This window comes from Xenopus laevis, chromosome 1S (assembly GCF_017654675.1).
Source record: "Xenopus laevis strain J_2021 chromosome 1S, Xenopus_laevis_v10.1, whole genome shotgun sequence".
Lineage (NCBI taxonomy): Eukaryota > Metazoa > Chordata > Amphibia > Anura > Pipidae > Xenopus > Xenopus laevis.
In genome coordinates this window covers 61,015,685-61,032,920 of record NC_054372.1, presented here as the reverse complement: position 1 = coordinate 61,032,920, position 17,236 = coordinate 61,015,685, and the positions used below count along the sequence as shown (strand labels likewise).

The 17,236-nt window shown below is 40.3% G+C and overlaps 1 protein-coding gene across 8 annotated transcripts in view; it reads left to right on the top strand.

The window, feature by feature from the left end:
• The window catches only part of npnt.S (nephronectin S homeolog), a 63,343-nt gene that overhangs the window by 32,387 nt on the left and 13,720 nt on the right, over positions 1-17,236 (top strand). For 3 of the 8 annotated variants that reach the window (XM_041579656.1, XM_041579660.1, XM_041579657.1), the window contains 6 exons: positions 7,588-7,680; positions 9,992-10,111; positions 11,047-11,166; positions 12,419-12,553; positions 14,832-14,954; positions 16,394-16,951. In XM_041579656.1, coding sequence (XP_041435590.1) covers positions 7,588-7,680; positions 9,992-10,111; positions 11,047-11,166; positions 12,419-12,553; positions 14,832-14,954; positions 16,394-16,951 — 1,149 coding nt within the window. The remainder of the gene's footprint in view (positions 1-7,587; positions 7,681-9,991; positions 10,112-11,046; positions 11,167-12,418; positions 12,554-14,831; positions 14,955-16,393; positions 16,952-17,236) is intronic. The other 5 variants (XM_018243380.2, XM_018243381.2, XM_041579661.1 and 2 more) reach the window with 3 other exon arrangements.

Here is a 17,236-nt window from a genome sequence, read left to right as displayed (position 1 = left end):
CCATGGACAGGTACCTTCTTCCTTCTGTGCTTTTTAATATATACAATTTATTCTTTGTTACTGTGTATATTAAAATTTGTCAGTATGTATATTACAAGTATTACGTAAGGGTCACCTCCCATAGACCCAATTATATCCAAATAATCCACATTTTTAAAAATTATTTCCTTTTTCTTTGTAGACATAAATCAGTATATTGTACTTGATCCAAACTAAGATATAATTCATCCTTATTGAAAGTGAAACCAGCCTATTGGGTTTATTTAATGTTTACATGATTTTCTAGTAGACGTAAGTTATAAAGATCCAAATTACGGAAACATTTGTTATCTAGAAAGCTCCAGGTTCCAAACATTCTGAATAACAGGTCCCATACCTGTATATGTTTGTCCACCTATGTGTAATATCGTTGTATAGTAAAATGAACATACAACTGCATTGTATAAATAAATAAATATATATAATATTTATATAATAATGATAATAATGATATATAATTGCATTATATATATATATATATAAAGAGCAAAAAAAGCCAGCACAGCTCGTTTAAAAAGTCTTGTTGCCTGGGTGCTAACAGCAAAATAGTAATGTATATCTGGAAACAGGCGAGCACACACAGGTCTTAATTGCAAAACAAAAGGTGTTTATTAGACAAAAAACTGACGTTTCGGCTAGCACTCTAGCCTTTCTCAAAGTACAAATGCACACTAAAAACCAACCTTTTAAACCCCCAGTGGCGGGAAGGGAGGGAAAGTGATGTCATAGGTCAGGAATGTTAAGTGGATAAACAGTATGCAACAAAAGGGGCGTGGGAGTAAAGTGAAGTGAAACCATCAAAGAAAAAAGGGGAGGTTAATAATATATACATATCAAGGCAAGCAGTAATTGCAGAAAAAGTACATGTTAACATTAATATATACAGAGATTAATAAAAGCACCAACGCTGACTTGACACAAATAGTGAAATTTAGACAATATCGGTAGTTCGTTACTCAAAGTCAATGCAACATAAAAATATATGAGTTCATAATAGAGATACAAGTCCCTTGACAAAGTAGATGTATAAAGCGATACAAAGTTGTATCTACGCTTGAGGGAAAGAAACATTGTGTGATGTCTGTTAGTTAACGCATTGATCGCCAGGTGGGTCATCATGGAGGGAAATGTCAAGTAGTGACAGATGTAATGGCGGTTCCACAGCGGTTACCTGTATTTGTCGACTGGTCCGGCCGTAAAAGTGCTGGAACGTGGTGTACCTTGTTGTGGGCCGTGAGATCCATCAGATCAGAGGCAGGAGATCGGTAGCGTGATGCGCCTTAGAGTGCGCAGCGGTGTGGAGCATCCAGTGGTGCTGCGGCTGTTTGAGAGCTACCGTGGATATCAGTCGGGGAAACAGCAGAGAGGTTTCGCTTGTATTCAAGGCGTGGAGTCCGCGGGAATGGTCATTATGGAGATGAAGTAAGGGGTGTGGTATCAGCAATAGATCTGGTGTAGTTCAGGCTGGCTGTAAACTCAATGTGAAGGTGAGCGTCGCTAGGGCCTGGAAGGATTGCAACGAGATCAAGTTCAAGGATCAAAGTTCACTTATTTCTAACAGGAGAAAAATAATCACGAAGTAATAGATAACAGGATCACAACTAGCGATCTACAGGTATTAGGTACGGAACTGAATGGGGAATAGTCTGCTGTGAATAAAAGGGAGATGAATGTGTATCGTGCTGCAGGCTCATGATAATTGCGAGGGGAGGTACACATAAGGAAGGAACATAAGGAAGGGTGGGTATGGGTACGTATCGGCAGTGGCAGAAAGTGGCGAGGCGATGGTACGTGCTCCTGAGCTGATGATACGTGCTCCTGAGCTGAGGCGGAGTCTGTCCGAGTGGCTAGAAAGCAAGCCAACGGTAATGCCAAGTGATGCTGTTAAAGTAGATGGCTCAACCTAAATTTGGCTAGACCATTATTTTTAATAAAGGTTATGGTGAAAGAGCCAGGTTTAAATATGGTAGGTCCTGGGGGACATGTTCAAAGAGAACCAGCATCTGTAACCTGAAGTACACTGGGCAAGGGGTCCGGTCATCCACCTTGAGATCGCAGGGGCATTCAGACACGTGACCCTCCCGAGTAATGTGCACGACTGGAAGTGTATCATTGGGGGTACATCCACCTAGCTGCAAATAGGGTCTAAGAGACCACAAGGAATGCCTCATATGTGCCAGAAGCCAGAGCATGGGGGGTATTGGAAAGACAGGGGGTGGGTAACAAACAGGGGAAACTAACACAGGGTAGAGGGAAACTAACGCATGGTAAAGGAAAAACCAGTGGGGTCGCAGTTAATCATGTCTGGCAGCAATCGATGTAGCATATAGTTGTGTGTATCAGGTAAACATATTGAAACTATCAACAGAAATGCATGGTTAAGATTATTATGACTGTTCAGAAAAATGGAGCATATGAGATCATCTCATTAAGTCCTTTGGGGTTCAAGGTATCCAGACGGTGTATCCATTTGAGCTCAAGTTGTAGTAACCGCCGTTCTCGGTCGCCCCCTCGTGCCAGGGGCGGGACATGGTCAATAATCATGCTCCTAAGGGACGCTAAGGTATGTCTATTGGAGACAAAATGTTGAGAGACCGGGGTGTCTCCTGAGCCCTTTTGTAATGCTGTCCGTATGGAGGAGCGGTGATTGGCCATGCGGTCTCGAAAGGTGGTGATAGTCTTGCCCACATATAAAAGTCCGCATGGACATTTGATGATGTAGATGACAAACTTGGTGGTGCAAGTGACCCGATGTTGGATCACAACGTGTTTGCCAGAATGTGGATGGGTGAACGAGGAGCCTGTGATCAGTTGTCTGCAGGTGGTGCAGTCAGAGCAGCGGTAGCACCCGGCTCTGGGGGTTGACAGCCAGGTCGAAGTCTTGGAGGTGTCATAGCCAGGGTCGGACTGGGGGGCCCAGGGCCCACCGGGACTGCTGGTCCAGGGCCCCCCGCCCCCCTACTGCGCCGCTCAACCGCCGCTATGCGCATGCGCGAGCAGCGCTTCTCGTTGAGCAAGCGGCAATGCGCATGCGCAAGCGGCGACGCGATGCGCATCGCCGGAAACTTTTTCAAAATTTTTATAATATTAGAGGTGGTCTGGCCCGGCGGGGGCCCACGAGGGTCGGGGCCCACCGGGTTTTTTCCCGGTGTCCCGCCGGGCCAGTCCGACACTGGTCATAGCAGGGTGTGGGGTCAGTCTTGACCAGCAGATCTCTCAAAGAAGAGCCACGTTTGTATGATAACCTAGGTAACTGTTTAAAGATTGGTGGAAGAGTTTTGTCCCTCTGAATAATCGTCCAGTGATCCTTGATTGTTTGCATGAAAGTTTTGGTACTGGGCGAGTAGGTGGTAAGAAAAGTAAGACGGTCATCATTGGCTTTCTTGGCGTGGGTTGGTGTGGAAATGAGGTCAGCGTGAGTCAATTGGGCTGCTCTGTTACGACTTTCTGTCAGTTCATCTGCAGAGTAACCACGTTGTAGAAAGCGTAATGTTAGCTCGTCCAGCTGTGATGCAAGATGTATTGGGTTGCTGTTGTTGCGTATTACTCGTACCATCTGTGAGTATGGGATACTTTTGAGTAAATGTGGTGGATGGCAGGAAGAATAATGCAACAGGGTGTTGCGGTCAGTCGGCTTACGGTAGATTGTCGTGCTCAATGTGGTTTCTTGTTTAGATAATAGGATGTCCAAAAAGGGTATTTCTTTGCAGTTGATCTGAGCAGTGAATTTAATTGGGGTGGGGAGGTCATTAAGCTCCCTGACCATTGTTGTGAACTGGTCTTCGGTGCCAACCCATAGGATCAAAAGATCGTCTATATAGCGCCAAAGTCTGTATATGAATTGTCCATACTGAGGGAAAATGTGTTGGTCCTCGAAGCTTGCCATGAACAGATTGGCGAAGGATGGTGCCACGTTAGAGCCCATACTGGTGCCGCTAAGTTGTAGGTAATAGCTCAATTCGAATTTGAAGTAATTGAGTCTCAAACAAAGGCCGAGAAGGTCAAGAAGGAAGCCTGTATTGGGCCGTTGTGGATCTTTGTGCTGGGAAAGGGTGTCAGATACAGTCTGTATACCCAGCTCTGTAGGGATGACTGTGTATAAAGAGGTGACATCCATTGTAGCCAGAAGAGTATTCGATGGAACCGGTAGGCAAGATTGTAGTTTTTGCAGTAAGTCACCAGTGTCCTTGAGATAGGTGATGCCCTTCTGGACAAGCGGTTGCAGATAGTAATCAACAAAAATTGCTAGTGGTTGGAGTACAGAATCTCTGGCGCTAACAATAGGGCGGCCAGGGGGGTCCTTCAAGCGTTTGTGTATCTTTGGAAGAGTGTATAAGATTGGGCATACTGGATGCTCCTGTGTCAAAAAGCCTAGTGTGGATTCAGATATGAGGCCTTGAAGGAGAGCTGCATTTAGAATGGAGTCAACCTTTCTCTTGTAGTGGCCTGTAGGGTCAGACTGCAATACTTGATAGGTGGAGGTATCACTCAGTTGTTTCAATATTTCAGAGCGGTATGATGTGTAGTCCATGACGACAACACCCCCACCCTTGTCAGCTGCTCTAATAACGATGTTAGCGTTTTTGGCAAGCGTGGTGATGGCTTCTCTCTCGGCCTTGGTAATGTTTGACCTGTTAGTCTGGTCTCTGGGTTTAAGTGATTCATCCATCATGAGCCTGGTGAAAGCAGCAATGGACTTAGGCGTATTGGTGGGTTCAAAAGTGCTGGAAGGCCGAAAAGGAGATGTGACATTAGTGGTCTTGGTTCTGAAGTGTTCTTTAAGTTTCATAGTGCGCTGAAACCGGTGTATGTCAATCATTAGATCAAGGGAACTGACGATCGTGGTTGGTACAAAAGAGAGGCCTTTAGTAAGCAGTTTGTGTTCAGCTGGACTGAGGGTATGGGAGCTCAGGTTGAAGACTACTTCCTCCTGTATGGGTAGGGGGGTCTTGTGTCGATATCCCCCACGTCTCTTGTGGGGGCGTCCCTTGTTTTGGATCGGGTGACTGATCCTAAAAAAACGCTCGGATGATCAGGAGTAGAAGAATGGGAAGTAGTTGTAGGGCGTGTGGATCTGCCCCTCTGGCGTCCCCTGCCTCGCGTGAAGGAGTCAGTGTCTGAAGGGGAGGAGGTGTAAGGAGAGGAGTCAAACCCGCTGAAGCCCACCCGCTGTCTATGCGGTCTGTTGAAACGTTGCCCAGTCGTATCTCCTCCAGTGAGCCAGCTGTAGACTCGCCTGTTTTGGTAGTCAGTGTTAACGATCTGTATTTTATTTCTTTTAAATTTGTGCAGCTCGGAAGTGTAGTGGATCAGCTGGTGTTCAAGTTTCTCAATCCACTTGGTGTCTCTATCGGCACGTAAGGTGTGTAGATTAGCTGTCTCATAGGCTGTGATCTCAGTGCGGACTACCCTTAGGTTTTTGGAGACTTCATCAATAACAAGTAGCATTAAATCCATGGAACATTTATTAAGAATTTGGCACCACTTTTTGCAAAAGTCCGTGTTGTTCCGGCCAATGGTAGGTATGTTTTTCACCCTGAAGCCCCTTGGGATGTGGTGCCGTTTGTAAAAGTCGGAGAGGTAGATGCCGTGTAACTTGAGATCGACTTCCCGTTCCTTCAAGCGTAGAAGATGGTGATATAGATCAAATGTAGTTGCTGTCGGGACAAGATCATCGGCGGTTTCAGTGAATAGGATGTCTGCAGCTTCGATGTCCGAAAACTGGAATCCACTGAGAGGGATATCGATTGGTTCGGCTCCCTCCTGATGTTCCATCGCCAAAGGTGAGAAAGTTGGTCTTTCAAAAAATGGGGTTAAAGGTGCAGAACTCGGGTGCCACGGCTTGAAAGTATAAACAAAGAGCAAAAAAAGCCAGCACAGCTCGTTTAAAAAGTCTTGTTGCCTGGGTGCTAACAGCAAAATAGTAATGTATATCTGGAAACAGGCGAGCACACACAGGTCTTAATTGCAAAACAAAAGGTGTTTATTAGACAAAAAACTGACGTTTCGGCTAGCACTCTAGCCTTTCTCAAAGTACAAATGCACACTAAAAACCAACCTTTTAAACCCCCAGTGGCGGGAAGGGAGGGAAAGTGATGTCATAGGTCAGGAATGTTAAGTGGATAAACAGTATGCAACAAAAGGGGCGTGGGAGTAAAGTGAAGTGAAACCATCAAAGAAAAAAGGGGAGGTTAATAATATATACATATCAAGGCAAGCAGTAATTGCAGAAAAAGTACATGTTAACATTAATATATACAGAGATTAATAAAAGCACCAACGCTGACTTGACACAAATAGTGAAATTTAGACAATATCGGTAGTTCGTTACTCAAAGTCAATGCAACATATATATATATATATATATATATAGACAATTACAAGAGTCCTCAGCACTCAACTCATTATCAATATATTTAAGACAGAGACATTTTGTGCATACTGCTACTGAAAAATGCCTTACCCTTTAAACAAAACAGGGATTGTTTGTCCATATATTGCAATATTTTTTTTTTGAGTTCAAAAGGAACTGAATATATTTACTTTTGAAAAAAAAAAACCTATTACATGATCTAAAAACCTAACATTTGAATTGGGTGTTTAGGACATGTTCTGTGGCTCATAATGATCTGAAGATCTCAAACACTTCCTGTCCCTTTAAGTCTAAGGGGCAAATTCACTAAAGCGCGAAGTGGCTAACGCTAGCGCAAATTCAGCGTGACGTCATTTCGTTACTTCGCCGATTTACTAACGGGTGCTGGCGTAAATTCACTAGCGAAGTGGACCTACTCTAGCGCTACTTCGCACCCTTACGCCAGGCGAAGGGACTGCGCTATGGCGAAGGGACTTCCTAACATATGGCACCTAAACTATACAGTGGGCACATGTATAGTGCAATATAACAACTCTATTTTATCTTATGAAGGTTTCCCAGGCTTGTGTAGTGTAATGTATTTGCTGCTACATATACGTCAATTGTACTTTAACTTGGCACCGTATGCAAATTAGGCATCGCTAGCGTAACTTCACTTTCCTTGACAAATTAATGCTAGCGCAACTTCGCTACCGTTCGCCTCCCTGAGCGCAACTTCGGATTTTAGTGAATTAGTGGCGCCCTGGCGAAGTGTGGCGAAGCCTGCGCCTGCGCAACTCTGCAGGTTAGTGAATTTGCCCCTATAAGTGGCCATACATTGGCACATTTAAGCTGCCAATTTATCTGCCCGTGTGTGGGTCCCTCGTCCAAAATTCAGCTAGATCTTGATTATTCCGTCTGATCTGAGTTTTCATCTCCCCTTCTTTGTAATGTGATCATTTGGCCCTAGGGCCAAACAATCACATTTCTACGATATCGCCCACCCAAGGTGGGGCTGTCATGGGAAAGATAAATAACAAAATGCAGTTTATTAGGGTGGCAATATTTTAAAATGTTATCATGACTAAATCCAAAAAATAAAAAAAGGAATTCTCCATTGTATAGTGTAAGCTTTAGTACTTTCTTCAAGGAAACAAGTCTCATGACTTTATCCCTCGATTTTCCTTCTATGCAAGATGAACAGCTGTTGACTACAGTGCCTGACTGGTATCATGAAGTCCCATTTTTGTATCCTGTTGAGGCTCCAGCAACTGGGGTACCTCCCGGGGGTGAGGATGTCTATAATTAGCTAAGCCAGCTATCTCCATGTTACTGCCTGGCTGTCAAGGAATGATTAGACTTATAAACAGTGGCTGCAACTTCTAAGGAGGAGATGGCTATGGCACAGAAACTAAGTTGTAGCCTGAGGCATGAGAAGCGTTCATGCATTGGCAGATGCACATCTTGCCCTTTATTCTTCCAAAATTAAAAGCAGATACATTTCTCTTTGCCTGGCTTCTGCTCTATTCTTTACTCAAGAGCAAACATTGGTCTTTGTATTTTCCTTACTAAGGGACAACTTATTTTCCCAATGCTCCATGATTTTAAATGTGTTTTAGCTTAAACAGTTCTGTTGAAAAATCGAAGGGACTGCATTTCAGAAATAGATGGAGCCACTACTTTTATGTTCCTGTAATTTAAAAAGTTATTTTCAACTGGTTGGGTCCAGCTGAGTTTAAAGTCCAGTCCTCAGTATTGTTCCAAAAATCACAGTTATAGCCATTCAGCATTAAGCTCTTTTCGTGAAAGGAGCAAGTTGTCTTGTTTTTAGTGTTGTTATTAGTGGACTGGTCAGATAGAAAGACCCTAGGTACAATTAATGCATAACAATTTATTGCATTACTAGCCTAAGGAAAAAGAACAGTGGCCCCTTCACCTTTTGATTCTCAGCTACCCTTTCTTTTCTTATACTTCTCCTAAAATATGCTTATGGCTGTTCTTATCCTCACCAAAGGCACTTTTTCATACTTTTGATGGTTCTGGCTTGCTACGTATTATTACAGAATAATGGCATGCTGATTTGTTAGATTGTAATATTTACCTGATTAAATAAAAATATTTTGTAGCCATCAATGTATCAACCTGCAGTTTATTTATTTCCCGATGTCTGCCACCCTGGTCATCAAACATTTGGCTTTCAAAACATTTTAATAGTACTCAGGAGTACGTTATTGGTTCTTTTGGAATATTCCCTGATAAATACATCCAAGGGGATAGTTAGATATTTTGTATACTTGGTATTAGAAAATGCAAAAGCCCATTTGCTAAAGTCATGCCAATTGGCTACAGTGGACCATTTAGAGACCACATTTACAGCCTTGGAATGGTGTTTGAAAGGTTTATAAATCTTTAACCACAGGACAACCCCAAAGTCATATGTGAGTTATACTTGAAAGGACTTTCTAACCTGTTTAGTGTTTCACATTTAAAAAATATTGTATTTGACTCTTAACAGGCCAGAAGTCATTTGCGTTGAGTTGTCCAACACTGTGTTTCTTGAAATCAATTCAAATAATTTCATTGTTATGGCAAATATTCTGAAAATATCTCCAAAACATATCCAATAAAAAAAATGCCCAGCTGGCTTGTCAGAATAAGGTGTAGGAGAAATGAACAGGATTTAAACAATAACACATATAGGAATATTTGTGTAAACATGTCAAAAATGCTGGATAGTACATTGTTTTGTGGCAGACATGCAGTTTTCATTTAAAACAAAACAATTAATACAATTACCAGGAAGTCAATTTACTATATGAACCTTAGTATAAAAATATATAAGATTTTTTTCCCTAGCCATGTAATTTTCTGTTTAAAATGGCTACGAAGCAACATGAGGAGGCCCATTTACCAAAGGTCGAATTTCAAATTAATTTTTTTTTTACTCGAATAGATTTGAATATTCTCGAAATTCAATTGGGAGGTTATTTAAGAAAATATTTAAATGTCTACAACTCGAACGAGATGTTCAGATTATTTACTGACAAACCGAATAATCTGTTTCAAAGAATGATTTTTCAATGTAGTAGATTTTGCGAGACTTTTATTTAAAAAAGTGAATTTTAAGCATAATGTTTTAATCTTTCCAAATGTTACCCATTGTGACTGTACTCATATGCAGCATGCAAAGGATGATTTATCAAAAGTGGAAATGTATTTCCCATGTAAAATCGTTAATACAGAACCACTTACACAGGCCATTTTTGCCAGATTCACAAAAAGTTGAGAATATTTCTAGTGTTTGTTCTGCACTTGGTTGATGGCAACAAAAATATTTCAACAAGCACCCTATTTACAAAAGTTTTTTCATACTGGTCTTAATGGCTAATATTGTCTCCCATAGGACAATCATTTGGGAAAAAATGGCAAATTATAGTGTGTACATAAGAAATTAAAAATTGTTTCCCAATGAAAAAACATGAATAAATTTCTGTTTTCCACTGAAGACAAAAAAAATGTCTATTTTTTTTCCACAAATTGATAGATCTGCCAAATATTTTTAATTGTAATACTGTTCAACTTCACCCAACTGCATTATAGATCTGAATGAATGTGGTTTGAAACCTCGACCATGCAAGTATCGCTGTATGAATACATATGGAAGCTACAAGTGCTACTGCCTGAATGGATATATGCTGATGCCAGATGGATCCTGCTCAAGTATGTTTATAATCTACATTTCTTGTTATTTAAGCAAGGTTATTCATTTTTTTCTGTATTGTTCTAAATGTGAAAACAAAGACTGTTTTCATGTAAAATATGGGTCTAAGTAGTGAAACTGGCAGTGTACACCTGTACAGTAACCTGACCATAGCCAGTTAGTTGTTATTAGTTAATCTAACTGCTGTACAGTTAAATCAATAAGACTGACTGCTTTTATTGGTTACTAGACATTCTCTATTAATCCTTATAAACAATATACTACAGAGTTTATTGATGCCCAGTTGCCATGCTGTGTAAGGTGGATTCTGAACTGACCACTGTTGCAATAAACACTACTTTGTGTATATGCACTTTTTAAATGTACTACAGCAACACATTTGTAAGAAATCCAATGTAATGTGGGATTAAAACTGTTACATGCTCTGGCATCTTGTAACAGCAGCACTTATAAAATAGAAACAGGTTTTACACACCAGGTTTGATAACTGCATCAAGAAATGTGTGTTTAATGTTTTGGGGGACAGCCCCATCCTTGCTCAAGAACAGATCATGCTGAGTGAATTAAAACAAATAATTTACCAACTCCCTTTCCACAACTGCTAGAGCACCATCTTATTCATAGAACACTTGCAGCAGGGTATTTGAGTGCAGTCTCTGGTGGTGCAAGGCTCAGTGCTGCTTTGGCAATGCAGCCCATACATATCTCATGGCATAAGAATGTAGAAAGGACAGGCCTCTTTAGCACCATGCATCCACCATATCTCCTTTCTTGCATGTCTGAAAGACAAGCCAGTTTGGAGGCAGTATAGAGAACACGTCTTTTAAGAAATACTAAAAAAATTTGTAAACCATACAAAATACTGGTATAAACTAGGTCTGGCTTTAATTTAAATGAATAATCCATATGTATGTAATTGCCATCCTTTCTTCAGATGCGCTAACCTGTTCAATGGCAAACTGCCAATATGGCTGTGACGTAGTGAAAGGAGATGTTCGCTGTCGCTGCCCTTCCCCAGGTTTGCAACTCGGACCAGATGGCAGAACCTGTGTAGGTAAGTGACCTCCATGAACATATACCTGGTTCAGCATGTGTTTTATGTGACCTTCTTAACAATTTTATTAGCATACTGCCTTTACATAAAATTACTTCATTACCTTATACCAACCTTAGTTCCTAACAGTATGATGTTTTGTGATCAGTCCTTAAAGGAGAAGGAAACCCAGTCGGCGCAAACCCCCCCCCCTCCCCTGTGTTGCTTCCCCTCCATCCTCCCCCCTGGCCTACCTGTCCTGCTGGGCAAATGCCCCTAACTTGTTACTTACCCCTATGCGCAGGTCCAGTCCACGGAGTTCACAGACACCATCTTCTTCCATGCGATCTTCTTCCTGCTTTGACCGGCGTTTTGGCACATCCGCAGTAGGAGAATTTCGCCGGTACCGCATGCGCCAAAAGTCACGAAGTGAAATCGGAAAACTTTGTGACTTTTGGCGCATGCGCAGTAGATCCGTACCGGCGAAATGCTCCTACTGCGCATGCGCCGGTCAAAGCAGGAAGAAGATCGCTTGGAAGAAGATGGCGTCGGTGAACTCCGTAGACTGGACCTCCGCAGAAGGGTAAGTAACAAGTTAGGGGAATTTACCCAGCGGGACAGGTAGGCCAGGGGGGAGGGGAAGCAACACAGGGGAGGGTTTTTGCGCCGACTGGGTTTCCTTCTCCTTTAAGGCAGCTTGTAATAGTCATTTTATCTATAAGGACTGATTTTATAATTGTAACGTGGTTCATTGGTTCATAGGGATTTGTATCCTTGAAAGTGATATGATATGTAATATATATATATATAAAGCATAGTTGCTAGAGTACTGTGGTCTCACAGGAAAATCTAGAAGATGCCTTTATTAATATAATACAAATTATATACTTATAAACTGCTCTTAGTGATGTCATCAGTTATGAGGAGTTTAGTGATGTAATTTTTGTCATATTGGTCACTAAAACGTGTGTTATAATAAATAAAGTACCCCTTGTTGGAAATATGAAGATATTAGAAGTAACCTCAGAGTTCCATACATCTGTATAAAATATGGTCATGGAACTCCTTGGTGACTTATAATATCCTTGTATTTTACAACAGGGGGTACTTATTCTCTATATAAATTTGCCATTTGTAGATGAGAAGAATTGAACTCAGCATTTCATGAAAAATCTTATGTGTAAGTTTTTAACCAATATGTTGTAATACTGTGTAATGGTGTAGTATAACTAGCTATGGCCTAGTAACATGTTTATGTACATATCTGCAATAGATGTGGATGAGTGTGCAACAGGAAAAGCTGTGTGCCCCAGACAAAGAAAATGTGTTAACACTTTTGGAAGCTACATTTGCAAGTGTCATGAAGGATATGACCTGATACATGCTGCAGGGAAATACCAATGCTTTGGTAAGTACTTTAGTTGCATAATATGTATTATAATTATATGCATACTAACTAAGACTTCTTGTCAGAATGTAAAGTGTTTATAAATGGTGGGAATGTGTAAAGTGGTATAGGTTTGGAAGCTATTTTTATTCTACTGTTGAAAAGAGTGTTTATGTTTGTATTGGGGAGTACGGTTTCTGGAACTCATTTTGGGAGCTAGCACACGGGCAGATTCAGGGAGATTTAGTTGCCTGGCGACTAATCGCCTCTTCTGCGGGGCGACTATCTCCCCGAACTGCCTTCCCCTTGCCTTCCGCCTGCTATAATGTGAAAACGCCAGTGCCAATGCACTCGTGGCGCTTCGATTTCCGAAGTAGCCTGAAGTTTCCTCTTGAGGCTACTTTGGGCGACTTCGGAAATCGAAGCGCCACGAGTGCATTGGCGCTGGCGTTTTATCATTATAGCAGCCGGAAGGCAGTTCGGGAAGATTGTCGCCCCGCAGAAGAGGCGATTAGTCATTTATCTCAGAATCTGCCGTGTGCTTAAACCCTTTACTTGCTTTCTGAAGATAAAAAGCAGCATTTCTTGCCTAATGGCACACATTGCTTAATAGATATTCAGTCACAATCATAGCTAGTGTCTTGCAAAACACAGAGCAACCACCTTTTACATGAAAGACTCATTCAGAGCAGTGCTGCCTGGAAATGCCCATGGATGGAATCAGAAAGAGCAGCCAAGAAGCCAGATAACTTCTTCTAAACAATCTTATTTGTGTTCTAAGAATTTTAGAAATGAAACACTTAGGGGGTTATTTATCAAAGGCCGATTTTATCTCAACATTTTCTGCTACAAACTCTGATCAAATCCGCTCTGGTTGTTTATGTTTATTTATTATTAAATTTTACCGAAACTTTGCTTTACAGGGAAAAAAAAAATCAGATTTTCACTCAGATTTCTTATGCTTTTTTGGTATTGCAAGAAACCCAGTGCACATCAAAAAATCATTGGGACTTCTCCCATTGACTTATATGCAACCTCGACAGGTCTGAGATGCCGGATTTTCTAATTCGGACTTTTCCATCCTCTGGGTTTAATAAATTCAGAAAAATTTGTGATTTTTTAAGTCTAATTTTATTAAAAAGAAATCACAAATTTTAAGGGATTTTTGCATTCAGAGTTTAGTAAATAACCCTCTTAGAAACAAGCATACAGCATGATGGAATACAACATACAAGCAATTACACAACACTTTATTTAAACTGACTGCGCATTTCATCTAGTTCTGCTATATTCAGTAATTCTCCAGAACACTCTCAATTAGGTTGTAGACTCTGATTTTTTTTACCACTGGCTAGTTCTGCGAAATGTAGGCTATTGTCTCTTGGGAATTGCAACCCCAATAATAATTAAGGGAGATGTTTGGGAGTCATTTGGTCATTTTAAGCAAGATTATGTACCCCTGTAACTATGCTTTGTATGAGGTGTGTTTGGTAAAAAAAATGAATGACCAGGCTGGTTAATCCAGTATATCTCTATATGTAGCTTGTACACTTTTACATACTTCAATTACTTGTCAATACCTTTATGAACTCTTTATAAAGTGCTAAGTATTCCCAAGGCCCAGGTACAAATATTCTTAGATATTCCGTGCTTATGAAAATTTAAAAAATATAAAATACTGTTATTTGCCTTAGCCTTAAAAGATCTGAAGAGTCTAAAAGTTTTCAGAATGAAAACTTAACCAACCAGCTTTTTCAATGGCAAATACTACCTGAAAAGTATATTTATATAGGCTTTATGTTTATGGAACTCTGTTATACAGTATATATATATATATATATATATATATATATATATATATATATATATATATATACAGTATACGGACTGATATATGTTTATAAAGACCTACAGCCTGTTTCAAACTACTCTGTTCCAAAATGCACCACTGGGAACTTACCAAAGTAGCAATCTCTTCTATTCTTCTTGCACTGTTCCAGGCCCTCTTCACTGCAAACCATGCATAGTTGAAGGCATTTTAGACCTTGCTTCAACTGCTCATGCTTTGCATCAGTAAACTCAATGAAGTTGTGCAAGATCTTAGTCACAACCCCGCTGCACTACTCTGCATTTTTCAACAAGACAAAATGATAATTGGCGAGTCCCCGGTGGTGTTGTTTGGGAGTGAGGACTGTGGAGGGGGCTGTGAATGTCAGTGGTCTTTTGTCTCATTTAATTACATACTATAACTTGTTCTTGTCTAGCATGACTCTATTAAGTCTACTTTTATATTTTGCAGATATTGATGAATGCTACACAGGCCAATATCAGTGCAGTCAATTCGCAAGGTGCTACAATACTCCTGGGTCCTACAAATGTAAATGTAGTGAAGGTTATCGAGGCAATGGAGCCGAGTGTGCACGTAGGTTTCTTCTATATCTGCTGATATCACAATGTTCGGTTATTTTGTAAAAAGCATTTTGCAGTTTGCCTTTAGTTAATTGATTAGCAAACAAACAATTTTTAAATGTAAGGAATTTGTTAAATAAAGTCAGTTACCAATTCTGACTAATTTACTTTAGTCAGACTAACTATTGACTTTTCCCTAATCTTTAATCTGTCTCCATATTAGCAGGCTTTGTGTCAGAGTTGTTTCTTTGAAAGGGTTAGCTCTTGTACATTTTCTAGGCAAAGGGAACACATATCAATATATTTGTCACTTTGAATCTGACTCCAACTCCTGCATTAAGACAGATTACGAAAAGGGGATAGTGAAGTGTAATTTAATTATTTCAGAAACAGTACAATTACAATAGTTCCCCTTAAATGCAACCACTTTTGTTTTATTTTTAATTTGTATTTTTAATATTATTAGGTTACCTGTATCTACCTATATATTATTACAATAGGTATAGCATGCAGTAATTTTTTCTAGATATGCTATTATAGTCAGCAGATTGCCTCCAGAGACTTATTTAGGTGTGAATCAGTCTGTAGCAGGAGAATGCCCAAAAGACAGACTGCTTACATGTACTTACATGAACAGTGTCAGTTTTATGTGGATAAAACCTGGCACTGGGGCTAACATTGCTGAAGGCTACACCTAAGTTATTTACACGTTATGGTCACAGCCCAATGTCCGAGCTTGTTCTCTGACATGGAACATCCACGTTGTGCCACATTTGGTGGAAGTGGTGTACCAATGGGGTAGAATTGGGACGAAAGATTGAAATACAAAATCTGTTTATTGTGGCCTACCAGAATATGATATCATTAACGCAAATCCATACATTCATGCTGATAAAAGGGTGTCATATAGTATTTAATCTGTTTTACACTCTCATCCTCTGTTGTACTTTAGCAGCCTGAAACATTTTTTAAGCATCCTGTAGAATGGGAAAGGAAATACAAAGCTTAGCTTTCACATGAAGTATGTAGGGTATGGGATCTCATATACTGAAACCCAATATCTAGAAAGGTTAGAATTACGGAAAGGCAGTTTCACAGTTTAAGCAGATAATTCTATTTTCTTTATCATTATTTCCTTTTTTCTGTTGTAATACATCTGTACCTTGATCCTACTAGATGTATACTTGATCCCAACTAAGCTCCATGAATGCATATTGGTGGCAATACAATATTATATTTTTTTATGTTTAAATGTTTTTTGGAAATTTACAATATGGTGATACAAATTATGGGAAAACCCCTTATCCAGAAAACCCCAGGTACCAAGCATTCTGGATAATAGCTCTCATACCTGTACATATATTTGTTAATGCTACATTGTGACTGCACAAGAGTACTGCCCCTATAATTTTTTAAATGTTTTTTTAATATACTTTATACTTTATTTTCTAGGCATCCCAAGAGTGATAATAGATCCATTAGGTCCACATAATTTTCTACCAGGTAAAGATAGCACAAGGAATGTAATAAGAGGAAATAGCAGCAATTTGAGTGGTAGTGAAGGAAGCAGCAACAGGATTCCAGACTTAATTGGCAGAGATCCTAAGAGGCCTCCCTCAACCTCATATATTACAGCTAAACCTGCTCCAAAAACTACAGCCAAACCTACAACACGGCCACTGCCAAAGCCAGTGACTAGGCCAGCACCCAAACCTGTCACAAGGCCTGCTCCAAAACCAGAAACAAGGCCACCTCCACAGCCTACAACAAGGACTCCAACACAACCAGTGACAAGACCACAACCAGTGACAAGGCCCCCACCACCACCAGCCACAAGACCTCCTCCACCAGTTATCACTAAACCAGCTCCTAGACCAACCACAAGCTCTCCTATAAAAACAACAAGGCCAGCACTTGTTACAATAGAACCTGGGATTACATTACGCACTGCTGTTCCAGTTGATAATAGGATACAAGTGGAGCCAGAGAAACCTAGAGGCGATGTCTTTAGTAAGTCCTTTTACTTTCATATATTACAGTTGTTGTGCGTTGTGCATCTGCAAAGCTATTTTTATAAGAACTTAAATGTGAAGTACACACATTGTATATTTAGAAAAGAGGAATCCTTATTAATTGCTGCCATCCTCAACCTGCATATCCTCTTTTATCAATAACTGACAGCTGTAGTGCAACATGATACATTCAAAGCATTTGAAGCTATATTTAGTTATAATAAAAGGAAGTCCAAAGTAAAATGAGCCAAAAAGCTTTATAGATAATAGAGGCTCTTAACAT